The 22,356-nt window shown below is 36.6% G+C and overlaps 2 protein-coding genes across 2 annotated transcripts in view; one reads left to right on the top strand and one right to left on the bottom strand.

The window, feature by feature from the left end:
• cenpp (centromere protein P) overlaps positions 1-22,356 on the top strand; it is a 91,698-nt gene that overhangs the window by 58,014 nt on the left and 11,328 nt on the right. The gene's annotated exons all lie outside the window — the stretch shown is intronic.
• ecm2 (extracellular matrix protein 2, female organ and adipocyte specific) lies at positions 5,199-22,263 on the bottom strand. The gene is made up of 10 exons (XM_053484493.1): positions 21,915-22,263; positions 20,476-20,713; positions 18,799-18,987; positions 17,576-18,265; positions 15,968-16,083; positions 14,962-15,097; positions 14,710-14,867; positions 9,393-9,532; positions 8,882-9,208; positions 5,199-6,040 (listed from the first exon to the last, which is right to left on the bottom strand). Exons 2-10 carry the CDS (start codon positions 20,702-20,704, stop codon positions 5,872-5,874), a joined length of 2,154 nt encoding a protein of 717 aa, XP_053340468.1. The 5' UTR covers positions 20,705-20,713; positions 21,915-22,263; the 3' UTR covers positions 5,199-5,871.

The following is a 22,356-nucleotide window of genomic DNA, read 5'->3' on the forward strand; positions in this document are numbered from 1 at the left end:
TGTCTTTCAACAACTGAGTGTAAAGGGGGAAACACATCGAAACTAATCTGAGGACACAAGTTGAAATTGAAAGCAGTGGGACGCAGAGGGACCCTAGATGGAAGGGAGTTTGGGGGGGATTTTATCAGGAAAACCTTACTGGTTTTGATATGCTTCATGACCAGCTTTTTAAAGCACTTTATTATGACTGTTGTACTGTACAACTAGACAGTTGTTATTGTTGGCTGCTAATGACATTTTTTGATAGGGGAATGATTGTGGCAGACTTTAGGCAAGGCAGAATGATGGATTTGGGTAGGGACAAGGTAAAGATATTTGTGAAGAGCTGGTTTGCATGTTCATTTAGCACACATCCTGTCACGCCATCAGGGCCAGGAGTTTTCCTGGGTTCCTCTCTCTGATGTCTTACATCATGCTCCTGCGGAGTTGAGGATGTGGCTGATGTACAGTAACTGTCTCTACTGTTGTCATCTCATAATGAGTAAAGAAACAATTAGATTTTCTGGCCAGCGCGGCAATGCCTTTCACAGTCCTGGTTTTATGGTTGGTGGTCTGCTGGATTCCCTGCCACACTCACTGTGGCATGTTGTTAGTGAAGTGGTTCTCAACCTTTCTCTCGTATGCAGACATCAGACTGGGGAAATCTTCAGTGCTTCTTACCCTGGTATGCTTGTTTGTGCCAGTTTGAGTGGTTTGATTGTTTAAGAAGCTTAGCTCCTGGGATTTTCAGGAATAGTATCAATTTGAAAAAAAAAAATGTTGTGAATATGCGAAAAAGTAGAGGAGAAAGGCCAGAGCAGACATGAAGACTTCCATAACTAAAATAATAACTTTTTTTTTTTTAGATTAAACGTAGTGAGCAGAAAAAAAATTTCACATTTTATATTACACATTCCCCATCAGTGCTATGTAAATGATGTAAAGAAATAATAAAACACTTGGAACTGTTTTTGTGAGATAATCCACTTTTTTTCACATCAGGCAGCATCAGACCACCCTATTGTGCATCATTTTTCTATAAAACCCTTGTTTTTATCTCTTGCTTATTACATTATATTGTTTTATGCTAGAAAAAATGGATGTGTTCTATCTATTCAATTGTATACTAACTTAACCATTAATATTTACATTGATGTAACACATTTTTTGTTAGTTCTTTTCCTGTGTGGGGAAAAAGGTCAGAAGCCCTGGGAATTAATTAGCATTCTCTGACCAATCAGATTTGAGACTTCAGTAATGCTGATATAAGGTTCTAAATGTTTTTTTTAAGTGGTTTTTTTTTTTACTGTACACATGTGTATATTTCCACAATGGGAGATTTATTATTCAGGGAATGATTAGGTTATATAATTATTCACTGCTTGGCCAAAAAATACACACTTCCATTTTGTCTGCCAGCATTTAGCTTTGATTACAGTGTGCAGTGCAATTCATGTGTGAAAATGATTCCTCATGCTCCAAGTACCACTGTTTCACAATTTTACCCTCCCATGCCATCAGAAAAGAAAAGAAAATCCATTGACAGGCTAATCTGATCATTCAGTACATTTAGGTAGTCAGCTGACTTCATTCTATTGCCACATAATGATGCTAAGCCTAGACCTGACCAACTGAAGCCACCCCCAGATCATAATACTGTCTCCAGAAGCTTGATGGATGCATGAGTATTGAAGGTTGAGGCTTATCCTTTGAGCTACTTTTGCAGCTTCAATAAACTAAACTACTACTGCAACTGCTGAGCCTCCCCTGCAACTTTACGAAGTTGACCTCCAATAATGTTAATTCATGATTAACAATCTTTCGGTCAGATCCTTATTCTAATCTATTTTCCCATTTCAATTGATGCCTGATATGCAGTATCCCGCACAGGTGCCACTGTAACAGGAAAATCAATGTTATTCATATACATTTAACCATCATTTAAAGTTGCCAGAGACTCAGCTGTACGGACAACTGACAACTCAAACTGATTGGTGTATATAGGTTATATGCAGTAATTCTATATCCCCTCATAAAAGTGCTATAAAATGTTACAATACAGTGAGTACGCTACAGACAAATGCGGTTTTTATAACGACTGTAGGGTATTTTGTTTACAGTATAACTACAGTAGAATAATTTTGTCACAAGAAGAAGAGGACTGTTAAGGAGGCTACAGTGCTTTTGGAACATTGTAAATAAGGAGATTTATAGCTGTCAGATAACAGACTTGTGCAACTCCCTGTGCTTGTAAAAAATACGTCTGTTAATCTCAGATTCAGTTGTTCCTATTTCAGTCAAAGTGGCTTCACACAGCTGACATTAATTTGTGCTGTTAGCCTTGCTTCAATTAGTAACTGCAGTCTGCAAAGCAGCAGTGTTTATGTGATAAATGTCCGACGAATTGTGGTTAATTCAAATTGTGACCTCTCTCATGGTTTACCATTAGCGAGGTACAGTAAACGAAAACTGACTTTTTTACTAAACTCAAGAGTGGATAACATGTTAGTGAGCAAAAGCTAATAATAATGATAAGCTAATGTTATGTGCCTGAGTCGGTAACTACGCAAGGTCAAGGTTAATTCATGCTACACATTTAAACGTTAACTGCTGTATATTAATGAAATTTTGTGTTCGCAATCTGACTGTTACATGAATGTTGGTGTTAACTTGCCTTTTCACTGATTTAAAAAAAAAATTATAATAAATTGTGGGTAAATTTTGTTTTATGTACAGTAGGTGACATTATCCCATAAATCATTCCCACGTTTAATACCAAGAGAGCCATTCCAGGTAACAAAGGGTTTGTTTTTTTTAAGGCTGGTAGGTGGGGTATGTTTTTTTATATATATATATATATATATATATATATATATATATATATATATATATATTTATTTTTACAACCAATCATAAGGTTTGTAGTAAATGTGTTTACAGATTATTGGATAGAATGATCAAAAAAAAAATAAACTTTTGTCCAATCATCCATTATTCACATTCCATCATTTAGTTTTTATTAATCTACAAAAATTTTAAAAGTTAAATTTTTGTCTTTATCATGGAAAACAGGTCATCAATGAATATTTTTCGTCATTATTTTCACTGACGAAAGTAACACTGCCTCCAAGATCTATGGTTATTTTATTGGTGCACTAATAGAATAAGTTTCTGTAAGGTCAACTTAATGTGTTCCAATAGGACACTTACTAAAATAACATCTATATTTTGATCTAGACAGTAAACAGGGTTGAAAATTAGGGCACATTACATGTCTGTGCAATATCTATTAAATTTCACAAGAGCAACTTTTTGAGGTGAGAAAGAATGTTGAAGCAAAATGTGAACAATCTGTGAAGTAACAGTCAATGACTACGTGGAGAGGAATATTATGGTCGTGTTGCTGTAAACCCATCATTACAATGATTTAAGTGGTGCAAAAAAACATAGACACTGGTCTACAGAAATGTGGAAAAAGTGATCTGGTTAGATGAGTCATGGAACACCGTATGCTCGAAAGTTGGGCCAATGCATGTGAGAAGAGAAAATACTAACCTGAATGTTTTGACCCCACATACCGTGAAGGCCATAGTCATTTTTTTATTAAATCCCTGAAGTAGACAGTCAAATAATTGTTTTATTATAAGAGTCACTTTCTTCACCATCTTTTGCATTTTTTTGTCCTTTCTTTGTTTTTCTGTTTCAACATGGGAAACTCATCAAGTTAACCACAATCCATGTGCCTTGCAAACAATTCAAGCTTGCGCTCAAATGTCAAAGCCTCTTCTAAAAGCGAGAGTTCTGTTTCCCTTGCCTTGCAGTTTAGATTGTTTAACTTACCCAGATGGGTTCATCAGGTTCCGCAATGGAAACATTTTGCTGTTGAAATTGTAAGCCAATCAGTGCCCATTTCTCAGTGAGAGACCCAGTGGATGAAAGCCTAAAGTAAAGACTGGTGGAAGAGGGTTGTTCTCACTAAGTTTACTGATCAGGAATGGAAGCTACATTTCCTTCCCAGAAACTCACACCACGTAATATTACGCCCACTTTAGGAAACTATCCACAGAAATAATAAAATCTATTCCAACAGGAAAGAAACAATTAGATCATGTGTTTACATAGTTACCTGTTGTATGAATTATCAAAGGTTTACACCACCCCTTATATTTCGATTACAATTTTTTGTTCTAAATAAGTCAGATCAGGCCAGTCAGTTTTGATTAAGGTTTTTACATGGTGCATTTTTATTCTGACTGGGGAAAAATTCTGATTATTGTGAAGTATTAAGGTCCATGTATGTGCACCCACTGTACTGCTTGGCAGTTACCTCAGAACTGTTATGGTCCTGGATATGGCCAGATTATGTAATGTAAAAACTTTTTTAAACATTTTCAAATCTTTAAAAAGCTTGTTCTAGATATTTATGGTTGTCCACTCAGTCTTTTGTTTGACAGTTGATGCAAAACATTGATCTTACTCTCTTTGTTTCTCCTGTAACTTTTGGGATTCTGGTGTACATTTTTTTAATAGGTTATCCTAATTGTTAGTTCTTGTCAGCTATCTTTCTGCCAGTAATTTCTTGTTGTTTGATACTGTATGTTGCAGTGTTAAAACATCAGATCAAACCCAAAAGAAATTTGGATTGAAATGTTCTTGAATGTTTGACGCCCATTTAATACAAATGAATGATACAGAACATATTTGCTGTTTCAGTAATAGTCATCACTCCTAGCCTGTCTTACATTATTTGTTAGTTGGAGATAAAACTCATTGTTAAATCTTATTTAACAAGTCTGCTTGTCTTTCCTGCAAAAATACTCCTTCCACATATTTACTCTAAGTCTGATTGATGTGCTTAACCAGTTTTCCTTAATCAGTTGAGCATCAGTTAGACATTAATATAGCATAGTTTTGGTTTGTAAATCATAGTTACCATTTACGGACACAATTAGGCAATTTCTTCACACATAATATCTGATGGTATATTTCTTTATAAAATGATGCCATTTTATAGAAATCTAAATAATTAGATTTTCAGTGTAACTGTTTTACTCTGGTATTTTAACAAATGCAAAAGAAACAAATGCGAATGTGCACATGAACCATTTGAAACCAAATTTCCATCCTTTTTGCATGGTTAGAGTTGTTGATTAGGAAAAATTACATCTCGTCTAATGGTTTCCACGTAGAACCAAACATTTGGATTAAAAAAAAAAATGTGATGAAAAAATGTAGGCTTTATTTTATTTAAACCTTATTAAATACATATAAAGACAGGGGTATATGAGAACAGAGCTCTTATGAATACTGTGACAATATAATAGAATACTAATACATTTGTTTTAACTCAGTAGTAATCATCTTTTGGTTTGTTCTTCGTGGTAATGTGCAGCTATGCAAATCAACTTATTGTAAAACATGTTTATGGCATATTGATTGTAAAACTATACATTTTTGCCTATGTTCTCTGGAAATGTACTGTATGAGAAGATGCTGAAATAATAAAATACTGGTGTGAACAGAGCCATATCCTTAAATAGCTTTGGATCTTCAGATCTGCCACTTTCCCTGACGGAACAATCAGAAAGTCAAATGTTTCCATTTAGCATTCATAGAAAGACTAAAAGTCTAAATACATCCCCGTAACCACAGACATCTGCTGACATGCTCTACATACCAGCAAGTAACCATGCCTTGTTTCTCATAGCTAATGAAATAAAGGCCCTTGTCTTATAAAATGATCAACATATTGAACAATGCCCTTGCTAAACACTCTGAACAGGTTAGAGAGTTTGGACAATTTTACATTACTTTGCCTCTCTCCATTTTATTTGGGCATAAGCATAGACACTGTATTAAGAACAATTAACATGCTTGATATTTCATCAAAGGTTATTTAATTCTTTGAGGCCTCATAACAACACTAGAATAAGACCTAACACATGAGAAGGCAGTTGGAGGAATTTTCCGGAGGTCAAGCAGATTATTCTCAAGGCGCAAGGCTACTATGTGTGAATCCTCATCATTCAAGGGGTCGCAGATATTGTCCTCTCCTATGTGCCTGTTGGATAGAACAATGAGAGCATTAGGAACACTGTATTTCTATGCAAGGTTTTTTGTATTAATTTTGATATTGTTCCTTAATTTTTTTAGATAATTTTGTACATGCAGAAATGTTTAGTGTCATTGCTGTTTGTTATCAGACAGATAAGAAAATAATGTATTGTGGTGCATTTTTTATCTGTACAGGGCTGGATATAACCCTGTACAGATTCATGACAAAGGGGTCTTGATTTTTTTATTGTATTTGTTTTAACTGCTTGGGGTTCATTAATTTGTCTTACATAATTAGTTTGTCAGAATATTTCCAAGAATTATTAAAACATAAACTAAAAAAATGTTTATCTTGTTACCATTAATAATTAATGATAACTTGATTATTGATTGTTAACATTATCATCTGTAAAGTAAAATGTGAAAAATTTGGAAGCCTAGATCATTTCTATCTGGACATAATGATGTCTTTCAGAGTAAGGCTGTCCTATTTAAAGGGCATGAGGGCTGACTGAATTATTGAGAATGAAAATTATCAAACATAGACTTCAGAGTAACCTTAACGTAACTTAACATCGCAAACAATTTTGAAGTCTTACACATAATCTCCACCTTGTCATCAAAACATAATAGGAATAGGCTTTTGAAGGAGCAATGTTCATCCTTCCAGTACAGTTCTAGAGAGATTAATCAAAGCTCTTCCAGAGAGCGCTGAATCTCTTTTAACTTATTGTGGCCTAGCACTTTATTTAAGATATCATGTTGACTTTTCCTTAATTTGTATTTACTTAGGATATGCATTTAAGATGACTTTGTAAGCTTGTTTTTCGCATTCCCAACATTTAGTATGATTTGGGAAATACTCAGATTTCTCAAATCTTAGAAAGAATTTCTCCTTAGTACAGTAAACAGACAAATATAGCCAGGTCCATTTATTTTTGGGAATTGACAAATCTATTTCTACTCCTATTTTCATAGTTAATTAAAATTAAATGTTTTAAGTGTGGACTTTCAATAGTGTATGAATTGCACCATTTATAGTAAAGCAAGCCAACATGTGTCAGAAAAATCAAAACAAACCCATCTGAGCAACAGCAAAAACATCAGATCACCTGTCTGGTACGTTCATAAAAAGAAAGTATGCACTTGTGCTCAGGAGCACAAAACGCCTTAGCAGACTGTGGGAAACAACTGTGGGGAATGGCAAAAGAATTCTATAAAGGAAAAGCCATTCATAGTGGTTGTCCAAACAAGCACAAACCCAACCAACCAGCCAAACACTTTCAGTGTGGTACTGTCGGTGTATCATCAAGGATGCGTCAAAAATTATCAGCATTTTAGCTGTAGAATTTATTAGAATTAACTTTTTTTTTTTAAATCTCTTTGCTCTCAATATTCTTTGTCCATCTGTTAACACGTTTTCGTAATGTCCTTGGATAACAGTCCTCTGCATTTAATCCAAAGTTTAGTTTTCAGCTCTTTGATAAGCATCCCTTTTTTTCTGATAATGTTCCAATACTGGCCCTTCCAAATCCCAGAAATCTGTAACCAACAATTTTCCAGGTGATGTTTGATTTTTTTTTACTTTTTCTTGGTTGGCAATTGAGGATGTTTTCGTTCCATACTCTGCCATTTACTCTAAGGATCCATGTGTTGTAGTGATGAATCCATGTCTTGTCACAAGTAATGATTCTCTTAAAGAAACTTTCACCTTCCATAGAGTATCAGTTCAAATTTTGTTTGCAGATATCCAAACCCTTCTGTTTATGATTCTGTTTGTATACCCTGAGTGTGGATAATTTTTGACTCGCCCTTGTATGTCAAAATCAACAATTAAAAGAAGCCTACACCAGAGTAAATAAGTGCATAAGCATAAAAAATAAAAAAATCAGACTAGAGTCAAAAACATTCGAATAAGCACATATAGTTCTGGAACAACATCTTATAGACAGGTGAGTCAAAGATCAATTTGTACCATTATGATGGTATAGACTAGAGAATCGTATGGAAAACTGGGAAAACTACTCATGATTTGAGGCATAATCGAATTGTTAATCTACAGCATAATTTAATAAACCTGGTAAAAACACACTGCATGGTGCTTCGCAGTGCAGATAAACAATAATCAAAAGTATACTCCAAATGCAACACAAACTGTTTTTAAAGAAGTGGAATGCTCTGCAATGGCCAAGTCAATACTCAAGGCAATTGAGGATGTATTTAATTCATTATGTTTTGAAGTCAGAATCCCCCAAGTACAAGCAAAAAACTGAATGCAGCTGCACTGAAGGTTGGTAGAGAATCACCAGGCAAGAAACCCAGCATCTGGTGATGTTTATGAGTACAGGATTTTTATATTAAAATGCAGAATTTCCTACACTGATGTGCTGTATGTACTTTCAAATTAAAGCTGAAAGTTCTACAGTACATAGTGTGTTGACCAGCTGAAATGACAATGTTATCAATGTCCCAATTCTTGACTGTATGTTGTTGGTTTTGCATTAACCTAAATGTAGTATGGTGTTTATGGTGATTTTGATCCTCTAGCATTTGCAGAAAGCAGGAATTTGACTGCTGTTGTGCCGCAAAAGTGAATTTATTGCTTTCAGCCTCACACGCTGCTATTAATGACTTGTTTGTGTCTGAAGTGTGATTTATAAGAAGTAGTTGAACCATAATGTGTGATTAAAATTTGCCTCTAAGCAGAGAATAAAAGAATAGGTGTAATACACAGAAGTGTCTTTTCTTTTTCTTTTTCTGGAAATCACATTATCTGAATACCAGATCAGTGTACTTTTACAGTTTGATTTAGCAATACATTATCAACTATTAGAGATTGTGTAACTACCTTATGTTGTTGTTGTTAAGCCTGAGGAAATGTAATGATGTCATCTCGTTGACACCGATGGGAATGCTTGTCAGTTGGTTGTGGTCTAGACATAGCTCAGTCATAGTGCTAAAAGTGCCAAAGAAAGACTCAGGTTCCACCCCTTCTCCATCCAACTTGTTGTAGGAGAGATACAGATACTCAAGACCAGGCTCCATGTGTGCAAAAACGTATCCTGGAATGCGTTCGATCTGATTGCCGACCAGCACCAGGTGGACCAAGGACATTGGCAGGAAGGATGGGACCAAATGAAGTTTGTTGTGCGAGAGATCTATTGATTCCAGATTTCTGTAAAGATATTGTGTATGAGAAAAGGAAAGTGCTAAGCATTTTTTAAAAGAAACCAATGTATGCAATATGTCAAAATACATTTTGTTATTCTGCAGGAAAAAAAATGAAGTTCACTATGCCCTAAAGTGCAATATTGTATGATATCCTGGTATTTGACTTTGCTTTAACAAAAAAAACATACCTGTGATTGATCCAGGCAAAGGGTGCAATCCGTGATTCATCTATTTTATTGTGCCTTAATACAACAACATTGAGGTTTTTGCTTTGGTTAAAAGCTTCACCAGGGATTTCCTCAATTAGGTTATTTTCAAGATGCAACTCCTAAAAAAAACAGGCAAACATAAATTTTTGCAAATATATATTGAAAATATCTGCAGCCACATAAGCAAGTCAAGTCAAGTCCATAAGGCATATTGTATGGCTGCCATAAGTTTGTGTTTTTGGCAGTGAATGAATCCATGAAGTGTCAATTCTTAATGAGGCTTGATTTTTCTATCAGGATCTTTATATATATGAACATGAGCATCAGGATAGACCTTCATAGAGGGATAGGCAATTATTTTCACACAACAGTAAAAGTTCATTAAAGTGCAGCAATAAAAAAAAAAAATCCCAATTTAAAATTGCACTTTCATTCATTAATACCATCTGTTTTCACTGAACAGACTCCTGCCCACGTGATAAAACTCGATTGAAACACATTTTTATGGTATTATGAGATACAAAAATTAAAAATTGGCCAATAGTGTAAATAAATGTGTGTGGTCTAAATAAATAGGTGTGAATTATTAGGTCATTTTCTGAATGATTTTATTTATTTATAGGTCTAGCTAGCTACGTGTCTGCCTTGCCCAGTGAAATATAGCTTAGATAGAAGGTTAAAGGCTATTTTAGGGTGACAGGACAGACTACTCTAATTTTGTTGATCTGATTTTGGAAAACTCTTTAGATGTTTTTACAAAAAGAAGAGACTTGAAATAAAAGAAGAGGCTAGATCAATGTTTGAACATGCTCTCTAAGCCTTAAAAAATGCTATTTGTATTTAAACGAGCAAATTCGAAAGGGCCGTTGATGGTATACTCACTGCAATAAAAATATATGTTTCAGCTGGCAACCATTGTTTTAACCCTAACTGATGCACTGAGCAGCTTTTCTTTTCTCAAAGAACCATGCAGCAAGATGTGTCCTGTGGAAAAGATTACAGTTACTGTGTTTCAGAAAATTCTAATTATTGGCCTGCATCAAGGAGAGAGAAAAAAAACTAAGGAGACTGCAAAGAAATTACTTTGCGAATTGCGTTAAGAAATGTGCAACACCTTATTAAAATCTATAAGAATAGTGCTGAACCAACAATTTTGCAAAAGAAAATGTGGTAAAAAAAAAAAAAAAAAAAACTGTGATTGGAGATCATTTAAATGCTTGGTAAAGTTGCGTTTCCACAAATTGACTGTAGAAATCACAGCTAACTTTAATAGTGAAACTAAAAACATTTCCATACTCACAATGTGATAAAAATTCGCAGATTTGGGACTAAACAGCTTTGTTGCCGTACTGGAAGACACCCACTTTTTAGTGAGACTAATCAGAAACAAATGCTTAAGCTTGCTAGGAAGCATAAAGTTTGCACTTTGAGAAATGGGGAAAAATTCCAAAGTGTTGGTTGCATCAGGGTAAGAAGAGAAGTGAATGCAGCAATGCACCCGTCATGCATAGTGCCCATTGTACAAGCCTCTGGAGGCCTTATTAGGATCTAGGGTTGCTTCAGTCAGTCAGGTCTAGGCTCCTTTGCAATGTTGCAACGTTTTGTAGCAATAAAATGAAGTCAACTGATGACCTGAAAGTCCTGAATGACTATGATATCAAATCCATGGATATTTTGGTTCCCTGACTCAAACTGTGCTAAAGTGGTTTTAGGAGCATGAAGAATCATATATGTGTATATATATGTATATATATATATATATATATATATATATATATATATATACACACACACACACAGTACAGGCCAAAAGTTTGGACACACCTTCTCATTCATTGTGTTTTCTTTATTTTCATGACCATTTACATTGGTAGATTCTCACTGAAGGCATCAAACCTATGAATGAACACATGTGAAGTTATGTATTTAACAAAAAAAGGTGAAACTGGAAACATGTTTTATATTCTAGTTTCTTCAAAAAACCCACCCTTTGCTCTGATTACTGCTTTGCACTCTCTTGGCATTCTCTCGATGAGCTTCAAGAGAGAGTCACCTGAAATGGTTTTAAAACAGTCTTGAAGGAGTCCCTAGAGGTGTTTAGCACTTGTTGACCCCTTTGCCTTCACTCTGCGGTCCAGCTCACCCAAAACCATCTCGATTGGGTTTAGGTCCGGTGACTGTGGAGGCCAGGTCATTTGCCGCAGCACTCCATCACTCTCCTTCTTGGTCAAATAGCCCTTACACAGCCTGGAGGTGTGTTTGGGATCATTCACCTGTTAAAAAATAAATGATCGTCCAACTAAACGCAAACTGGATGGGATGGCATGTCGCTGCAGGATGCTGTGGTAGCCATGCTGGTTAAGTGGGCTTTCAATTTTGAATAAATCCCTAACAGTGTCACCAGCAAAACACCATCACACCTCCTCCTCCATGCTTCACAGTGGGAACCAGGCATCAGTTCACCTTTTCTGCGTCTCACAAAGACACGGCAGTTGGAACCAAAGATCTCAAATTTGGACTCATCAGACCAAAGCACAGATTTCCACTGGTCAAATGTCCATTCCTTGTGTTTCTTGGCCCAAACAAATCTCTTCTGCTTGTTGCTTCTCCTTAGCAGTGGTTTCCTGGCAGCTATTTGACCATGAAGGCCTGATTCACGCAGTCTCCTCTTAACAGTTGTTCTAGAAATGGGTCTGCTACTAAAACTCTGTGTGGCAATTATCTGATCTAAGGTTGCTGATAACTTGTGATTTCTGAGGCTGGTGACTCGGATAAACTTGTCTTCAGAAGCAGAGGTTACTCTTGGTCTTCCTTTCCTGGGTCGGTCCTCATGTGTGCCAGTTTCGTTGTAGCGCTTGATGGTTTTTGCGACTCCACTTTGGGACACAATTAAAGTTTTTGCAATTTTCCGGACTGACTGACCTTCATTTCTTAAAGTAATGATGGCCACTTGCTTATCTTTAGCTAGCTGATTGGTTATTGCCATAATATGAATTTTAACAGTTGTCCAATAGGGCTGTCGGTTGTGTAGTAACCTGACTTCTGCACAACACAACTGATGGTCCCAACCCCATTAATAAAGCAAAAAATTCCACTAATTAACCCTGATAAGGCACACCTGTGAAGTGAAAACCATTTTAGGTGACTACCTCTTAAAGCTCATCGAGAGAATGCAAAGAGTGTGCAAAGCAGTCATCAGAGCAAAGGGTGGCTATTTTGAAGAAACTAAAATATAAAACATGTTTTCAGTTATGTCACCTTTTTTTGTTAAGTACATAACGCCACATGTGTTCATTCATAGTTTTGATGCCTTCAGTGAGAATCTACCAATGTAAATGGTCATGAAAATAAAGAAAACACATTGAATGAGAAGGTCTCTTAATAAATCTTTGGCATGTGCTGGAGAAGATTTCAAGGAATTGTTTGCCTCTAGTTTGACACTGAGCTGTGCGTCTGTATATGCGTTTATATTTCAATAACAGATATGGCCTTCCACTGTTTTAAAAAGATGTCACCATTTATACATGCATGTTACATGACAGCGTGCAGTAGGGGGCAGTGTGATGTGCAACAAAACAAAATGTATCAAAACACAGAGTCTCAGATTTCACAGTGTTAAGGAAAATACAGGGCAGGCAATGCAACACAGACTTGAGCGAGCAGGATGTTAGCAATACAGATCGTAAAACAAAGTAAAAACAAACTCGGCATGACCGCTACCAAATTATTAGAAATGCTTCTCCTTAGTATTTTTTTCCTTACTTTATAGAGTATGGATGATATTGTTTTCTGTTAGATCATGTTTCTAAGGCTTGCATTTAATGATCTCTGCTAGAAGTGAAATTAATCACTTCCAGGAGTAAATTTCTTTTTCAGCATTGGTGTACAGTCTGAGTGCTCCTAGCTGTCAGTGGGCTATGACAAAAGAAATTAGTTGCTCTATTGACTGTATTCATTCAAAGGAACGAGTAAACCTGATTAAGGTATAAATTACTTTTTTGTTTATATGTGAACCAGCTGAGCTCATTATAAAATTTTGCAGGTTGGTGGGAAGTAAAGTAACTGCACAAGTATGTCTGGGCTTAGGGGAAAATCATGGTTTATGACTAAACCCAATGCTACTGGATGTACTTTACTTTTCCCTTCAGGATTTGTCTCTTGCAGAGGATCTCAGATTTAAACACCCCACGTTGTCAGTATTTATGTGCGTCGTCTCCTCTATGACCAAGGCTAGCCATCCCTTTCTTTGCAAGTATAATTGCAGAGATATAAATGCATGTAAGATAAACATCTACATTTTATTTATACTTTTTTTATATATATTGTCTTGGTTTCTGTTTGTCTGTAACGGATTCTTTTTAATGTACTATCTCAAGAACAAGTGGTTGAATGTTGGTAGGATTTATATGGAATTATCATTGAAATCCACAGATGAACTGTAAAATGAATAATTAATTAATGATTATGCCAATTTGTTACAGCAGAATAACTGCAAGGGGTCTGTACTCTCATCAGGTGCATGATAAAATGCTGCGATGATGTTGCTTATTCAGTATATTAATACTTTTTCCTTTTCAGTTAAATTAAATTTATTTAGAATCCATTTCGTTGTTATATTTTTAATGACTGAATGGGGACGTTGTTGAGAACCTGTGGTATATTTTGCTCAGTTGACTTAATTACCATGTCACCAAAACATTTTCACTTTGCATCACTCAACTCCTCATTTGTGGCCTCGTGAAGACCACAAATGTAAAATCATTATAACAGCCAGCATTTTAATGTGATACTGTTCACAGCTGCTAAATGTATCACTCTATTGTAATTTAGTGCAATACAATAGAGTGTGATTTAGTATTGTGCTGACAGTATGGTTTTAATCGTTGAAACTGATAATTTGGTTAATTTAATAAATGTGATTGAGTTTAGAATGGAAGCGCTGTCAGTGTGGTGTGTAATGATCTACCTCTGTATGTACTAGTGTCTTATGGGTTAACCAGCTACTTTAAAAAATACCAGAAAGTGGATTGGTTATGCTTTGACCGAATTTTAGAATGCACATAATTGGTGCCCTGCAATAGACTATTATATGGTCATCCAGCCTGTAGTCTTGACTTACTGTGGATGTTCCTAAGGTAGATTCTGCATTACTGACCAGAATAAGGCAATTACTTTGATCAGATGAATGAATGCAAATCAGACAGCCATGTCAATTTTTGCATAGGTAATGGAATGAAAATCAGTTATCTCAGATTATCTAAGCTTGACAGCTGGACTGCCTTTACCTCCAATTTACCTGCAGAGATGCTGGTAGGCCTTGAGGAATGGTGCGGAAGTGGTTTCTTCCTAGTCTTAGGTAGTTGAGCTGTTTCAGTGGTGTGAAGACTTTGGGATTTACATTTCCTTCACTCAGTAAGTTCCCTTCCATTTCTAGAGTTACCAGATTGCTCAGACCTGCCAGGATTTATAACAACACCTTTAGGTTAGCAGAAACTCAGAAGGTTTGTATAGTTTTTCCACAGTAACACCTTTTCATTGCATGATTTACCTTCAAAGCTGTCCTCGTCAAACTCCTGGAGGTTGTTCTCATTAATCTTTAATTCTTGTAGCTGATGTGGAAGGCCTGGAGGAATGTGTTGAAGCAAATTTCCATCCATATATAACCGTGTTAAAAATTTGAGCTTCTGTGATTGAAAGTAGAAATGATGTAAAACGATGTAAAATATCTATTGACTAGTGAACTTTTCAAATTTAGGTATATTTTCCTGACACAAGTTGCAAATTAATTACAAGAAACAATGGACAAGCTTGAATGGACAATAGCTGGAAGATAATGTCTCATGCCATTAAAGAGATTAGTACCATATTGTACCTCTAAGATTCTACAAACTGATTGATAGTGGAGAAAACAATAATATTGTATGTAGAAAAGTATGAAACAGTCTATAAAATCACTTAAAAAATGCCAAACTATTTCTTGGGTTCTTAGATATAAGAACAGTATAGATAGAATACTTGTCTGGTATTCGTGGGACTGCACTAATACAAAAGGTTTTGTTAAATAACATTGCTTAAGTTTTATTCATATGATCAGCCTCATGGAACTTTTTCATAAAGCTTTTTGTGAACTACAGAGCATAATTGAAAGTAGAAGCAGACTTTCTGATATTTATTTTGATCATGTGCCATGGAATTCTGTTCTTTGTTTATTTAAATTGGCTGTTCAAAGCATTCTGAGCACATGGAGGAAAAACAATGTAGCGCTAATGTTTGTGTCAAACAGTGTCGGTTCTTAAGTCGTGGAATTGATTATATATGATTGTATAAAAGCACAAGCTTGCTTCTTGAAAAGTTATTCATGTTCTGCCTTAATAATGGAAACATCTCTGAATGCAATGATGGCTCAGAGGGGAGCAGCTCAGAACTAGGGCAGGGTTAGGAATCTGACAATCACTCTTGAACAAGGCTCTTCAGCCTCCTTTAATCAGCTCAGCTGTAAGTTGCTTTGGGTAAAGGCATCTGCAAAATAAAGGAATGCAAACTTGAGTCCTTACGGTAAATGCTTGTGGATCAATTCCAGATGATGAGATCTTATTTTTTCCCAAATCAATCCACTCCAAATTCAGTACACCGTTAAAAGCTTCAGCTGGAATGGTAGTGATTGCGTTTCCTGTGGATTCACAGAATATGGTGTGTTAAATAACTGCAAAATGCTCTTATTTACCAGACATGATCAGAACTATTTGTTCCCCAAACCAATCTTAATAACTGATACTTATGTCATGTATTGTGTTACAGTATATTGTATATCCATTCGGCTTCCCAGGTTATATAGCAGACAGAATTATTTCATATTGCATTCAGATCTAGTCAATAACAAGGTCATGGTATTATCTCGGTAGTTTGTAATGCAGCCGATCATTGAAACTAAAAAGTGAAATTGTGATTTTACTGTATCAGAACTAATTTGCATAAACTGTATTGTTCCTAGTTGCAGTATTCAAAGCTCTGTGTTGATTAGTTTCTATGGCACCTCTGATAGTAGAGTCTTATTCAATGCAAAGCACAGGTTAATATTAATCTTCTTGTGTTAATACATAGTTGTTTCTATTGTAACAGCTCATTTACAAGGACCTATCCTACTTAGTTAAGCTGTTATGATAACCTGACTTTTGTACCTAATACGAGGGTGAGTCAAAATTATCCGCACTGTGGCTATAGACCTTAATTAAAATTAAGAAAAGACCTATTTATAATTTTTTTGACATAATCTACTTACTTTCCAATACTTTGTACCCCTCGTTGAAAATGTTTTAAAGCTAATACATTTTTTTGCTGAGTGTTGACAGGAGTGTGGGCAGATATGTACGGACATGCTTTGTCATGCAAGATCACAACGCCCTTGGATAGCATTCATCTGCGCTCAATCTGGAGTTTAGGCTCAAACTCTTCAATAAGCATCTCACTGTAACGAGTACTTCTAATTGTTGATCGTTTTTCCTGATAATGTTCCAATACTGGCCTGTGAGAATCCACAGAAATTGTAAGCATCAATTTTCCAGCTAATGGTTGACTTTTTTTTTTACTTTCTCTCAGTCAGCGATTAATGTTGATTCTGTTCCATACAGAATAATAATCTCCATGCCAGAATTTACTCTCAGGCTCATACTGTTTCGTCATTGGTAATGATTCTTTTTAAGAAATGTTCACCTTCTTTAAACACTTTCTACATACTGTTCACAAAGTCTTGAGTAAATAATGGCACCAGGTACACTTTTAGACCACAAAAAATTATCACTGCATGCTGTTCTTCTTTCTTGCAAATCACAAGTGGGCATTTAGTTTTGCTCGCATCGGAGTTACAAATAAACTGATGTAACACGTTCATCTCCTTGCACAGCAATGACTAATAAACTGAAAGTAGTAAACTGTAAGTTTTGAAAAGGCAATGCAGCCAACATGAGTTTTAATATAACCAGAGTGCAATGAAAACATAGTTATGGTGCGGATTACTTTTAAGAGATGTTTGTTTAACATTAATGGAAGCACAGGAACTAACATCTTACTCTTTAGAGCAATAACTATTTACGGCGTAGAATAGTCTTGCCTACAGTTTGTCTTGCCTAGATTATATGTTTGTACAGACATGTTGTCGTCCTTACCCTGTAGATTGAGAGACTTGAGCTCAGGGATGGAAAGAGGAGGAATACTGGTGAGTTTGGCATTTTCACAGGAGACAATGACATCAGAGATTGTGCATCCCGGAGGGAGTACATAGCTAATCCGTGCCGATTCCTCGTCTGCATCGTTTCCCTCTCCAGCATGACCGGGTTCAGATGGTGCTGTCGTTGGTGGAAAGGCTGGAGGGGTTGGTAACTGTGGTGACATTTGGAAAACATCCCCTCTTAACCACACAGTCTCCTCTTCCTCCTCCTCCTCCTCCTCCTCCACATCTTCCCCTGCCCTGAGTTCATTTCGCGCTCGCGCTGCTGCCTCCTCAAAACTCCTCAGCATCTCTCTTTGTTCCTTCTCCCTTCTTCTCTTCCTCTCTTCCTCTACTCGCTGGTATTCCTCAATTCTCTTTCTCTTCTCTTCTTCTTCCGCTGCCCTCTTCTCTGCTTCCTCTCTCAACTTCCTCATTTCCTCCTCCTGCTCTTGCTCCTTCTGGTCTTTCCTCTGTTTTTCTGTTAACTTTTTTTGCTTCTTTCTTTTCTTACGCTCAACATCTTTCCTCAGGAGCCTCTCCTCTTCCTCCTTGTATTTTTCTCTCCTTATGTCCTGGTCGGGCAGAAATGGGACACTTGGATCGTTAGGAACAGGGGTATCGCCAGAGTGTTCAGAGACTTCTTGAGCTGTAATTGATGTAGGAGTACATCAAGAGTCAGAATCAATTCACTGTTTGACTACTCTTCAGTATCTTCAATATATTGTTATGTATACAGTAACAATATACAATACAATATTGAAAGGTGATATAAACTAAATCTTCCTATTTGATATTTATGTATCATTATGTATGCTAATTGCTTTAGATTCATTGGACACTAAGCTTTTTCCATCGGGTTAGTAAACTACTTTAAGTGCTTTTAACCAAACATTTGAATATTTAAATTGGCAAAATTTTAACAAAAGAATATAGCTGATGATCACGTTTGTGTAAACTCATGTAGTATGAATTTATTTTATCACCATTAATTGCATTTGCAAGTAATATTTTAAGCTTTCTACTATAATGCACCGTAGGATTGAGAACCACCGGTTGCTACTGCTGTGCGGCTGCTCATGGTTTTTATTTGTAGTGGAGGAATAATGGTTGTACGCTTGATGTTATCATACTAAATATTTTGTATATTGATAGAGTTTGAAGTTGGACCATTTTACTCACTGGCTCCAATGCAGATTGGGCAGCACTGTCCAATGGGTTTAAATTTGAGTTGGCATTGTAGAAGTGGACACTGCATTTCATCACACACCACATTGCCACTGGAGCATAAGCAGGTGACACAGGGCTTCGGTGACCACACGGTTTTATCAAACATAGTGATGCCCTGAAATACACATTGTCCCATGTCCCCTATGGAAAAGAAATTGGTTTAATAGCAACAAAATAGCATACATTTCTCAACATGTATATACTCTAGTATTTAAAGTTCTAGTTTTAGTTGTTGTTTTGTTTTCTTATTTACACCCTTACTTGATCACCTGACAATTAAATTCAATAAATCTTTTACAGTGGACATCGTCACAAAACAGCTTTACAGATATCCGGATATGGATTTATATTTAGACCTTTAATTAGCAAGGCAGAAGCTATATTTGTAAGAAAAAATTACCTGATATGAAGAAGACAAACTATTTTCAGGTGACTCTAAAGATATGTTGTTCTTACAGCTGCTCTCATTAGGGGGTCACCACATTTAGGGGTCACCATACAGACCATTTGATCTGCACATTTATTGTTCATATATGATTTATTCTGGATCCTCTACCTGACTTAACTTTCTCATTTTTATTTCTGCTTGGGACCAGGACTAAGGATGTCCTGCAACACCAGTGGCTAGTAGTGGATCACAGGCTGTGAAGAAAACCTTGGCCTTCCGCAATCGCATGGTTCAGAAGAATGAGAATATGAGTCAAAGTTACTTGTCTAGGAGGATAAAGGCTATGCTTCACTTGCTCCCACCAAGACACATGAAGCTAGCCAGTCGCATGTTTTTCAGCTGCTGCTTATTCGGTTGGAATTCTGAGGAATGTGTCATCTGCCTTCTTCTGCATACATGGATGACTACTGTTAGTTAATGTTTTTGTTACTGAAAGTGCATAAGAAAGGCCATCCCTCCCACCCCAAGAGCATGGTCAGTTTTTTTTTCTTGACTCCTGGTCAGAGATGGCTAACGAATAGCTGGCATTCAAAATTGCTCCCTCCGGGCAATACTGTGAATGAATAACTATCTGAATGTGACTTATCCCCTTATACTTATTAAAGCAAGATGCACTTAATAAGTTCTTGTAAAAAATAGTGTGGCACCAACCATGTGATATTGTTAAGTAAACATATCTTGCTGTTGACCAGAATTGCAGCTCTTACACCCCAGTTGCCAAAATTGAATGTACAGCCAATAATCATGTGGTCAGTGTGATACCACCATGGACAATATGGTCATGTCAACAGCTGGTTTCCCAAGATTTTCCTGTCATGAAATGCCACAAGGCCTTAGTGGAAAGCATAACTCCACCCTAAACATACAAAGTTTATAGCCATGTTAAATTATATTAATATTGCTGAGCTGAGACTTTAGTAAGCTCAGTTAACCTTTCCATATAAATCTATGCACCTGACCATGTACATCACATATGGTCATTTAAGTTTGCCTGTCTTATGTCTTTTGCATAGACGTCCCAGGAAATAACTCAAGATAAGAAGTTACTTCTATAATTTTGAAAGATTGCACAGAACTGATTTTCATTATAACAAATCATATTGTTAAAACCAGCGACCAAAATAACACCATATTCAGTTAATTTTTGTCAATTTAAAGACCACTTTGAAGTATGCACTGACCTGGAATAACATTGTAGTTCGGCTTGGCTTCCTCTACCTCTTTATAAGACTCAATGAAAACTTGTCCTCCATTATATCCACCATTTACTGGCATCCTGCCTTGACGGGCCATTTTCTTCCCCCTCCTTCGTCTTCCTTGAGCCATGGGACGATTCCGATTCTGCTCTTTGGCAACACTGCAGCTTAGCCAGCAGAAAAATGACACGGCAAGTAAAAGCCATATTCTCATGACGGAAGTCTGTGGAATGAAACAAAGATCTTAGGCCTCATCGCCCTTAATATACTGTACCCCATTTAATGTATAGCTTCACACACACTTCTATAATAACAAGTCTGGAAATAAATAACAAGTTACAGCATTATATTTGAGCTTCTGTATTATCCTGGATGTCAGACAATATAGTGGCATGTTATAACAGAACAGTAAGTATACTCTGAAGCTATTATTTAGATGTGTTGGGTACCAATTACTGGTTTTTAAGTGTCATGTTTAGATTTAACAACCATAACAAAAATGATTTTGAGCCCAATACCAAACGGCTGTCCTATCTGTGTGTATATACAGTATTTAATGTCTGAATTTTCAACATACTTATTAGAAAGAAGGCAAGTAAAACAATGTGGAACAAAACTCCATTTGTACTCCCTTGCTAGGGTGTAAAAGCTTTCTGTACCAAAACAAAGCATGAGAGGAACATTGGAAGAGCGAGCACTCCAAGAATGAACTGCATAATACCCCTGAATTCATAAAAACGCTACTCGTCAAAAGAGCAGTAAGAGATTTGTGATTAGTACTCAAGGCAGAAAGTTTAGACATGCATCGGGGTGCCGCCCCCACCCCCTTTTCGATGCCAACACACTGGATGTAAGCCTTAGGCAAAGTGTCATGCGGTTAGTGTTCAGACAGATCTAGGTCTGTGGCGAAGGGGGGAAAAAAGACGGCAGAATGAGAAGGAAAAAGGGGGAACCAGAGAAAGCATTTTGATTAACAAACTTTTTAGGATGACAAGGCTCAGATGGAAAGAATCTTTCAAAGAAGTGAAAAGAGAGGAGGGTAGAAAATATTCAGCAGTGAGTGCGGAGATCTTGCATGACTGTACGTATGGTTTTTTTTGTTTTTTTTTCTGACCCCTGGTTAGAAAGCAGTGTTTACACTAGAGTTCCTTAGACAGCAGGAGTGCAAAACCTTTTTCTCTGACAAATAAAAACAATTAACCGCTTTTTCTTTGCTCTAGATGTAGCACTGTAGCATATATATTTTTTATAATCACAAGTTCCAAATCACAATACAAACTTACACTGTACATAGAAAGGAAAATTCTAATTTTAGTCAAATTACATCTGCTGAAGGATAAGAGTACAGTTGCATAAAGGTTTATGGATTTATTTATGTTAGTGTTAGAGGCGAGCAGAAAAGAGGCAAGTCATTTGTACATTACCAGTGTTTTGCAGGCAGTTTTGCGAGGCCAGATATTTCCACCTTTCCCAGGCTCTGTGGGCTTTGCCAGCAGCGCAAGGATAGCGCGCGTCTGCTCGGCTGCCGAGCTGATAAATGTCTAAAACAGACGAGGCTGTGCTCAGAGCGAAGCTAGGGCTTGCATAAGAAGCTTCTTCAGTTTAGTATCTGTAAGTCACAGTTGTGGGGTCAGGTACAAGATACTGCCTCTTTTGGAAGAAAGAGGTTGGTGTTTTGCTGTGCCGTAATTACTAGGCTATGAAGGTGCTGTGAACAATAGAAGTGGCGTATGGCTTGTCATTAGTTCTTATGTTAGAACATCCACTTAGGGGAAAGAAACTAGCATGTAATGTACATGTTCAGCATTTTTCGTAGGCAGAGAGCCTGTCTATAAACTGATAAGAACAACCAAGACAGAGTCCTGC

The sequence above is a fragment of the Clarias gariepinus genome, chromosome 23 (assembly GCF_024256425.1).
Source record: "Clarias gariepinus isolate MV-2021 ecotype Netherlands chromosome 23, CGAR_prim_01v2, whole genome shotgun sequence".
Classification (NCBI taxonomy): Eukaryota; Metazoa; Chordata; class Actinopteri; order Siluriformes; family Clariidae; genus Clarias; species Clarias gariepinus.

Bases quoted from the DNA above. Each gene is read 5' to 3' on its own strand.
- ecm2 (XM_053484493.1), bottom strand. From the start codon at position 20,704: ATGAGAATATGGCTTTTACTTGCCGTGTCATTTTTCTGCTGGCTAAGC. The intron at 9,533-14,709 runs GTAAATTGGAGG...TGTTTTTTTTAG, and splicing joins GCCTACCAGCATCTCTGCAG to GAGTTGCATCTTGAAAATAA. The intron at 6,041-8,881 runs GTAGTTACACAA...TCTATCCAACAG, and splicing joins CTTAACAACAACAACATAAG to GCACATAGGAGAGGACAATA.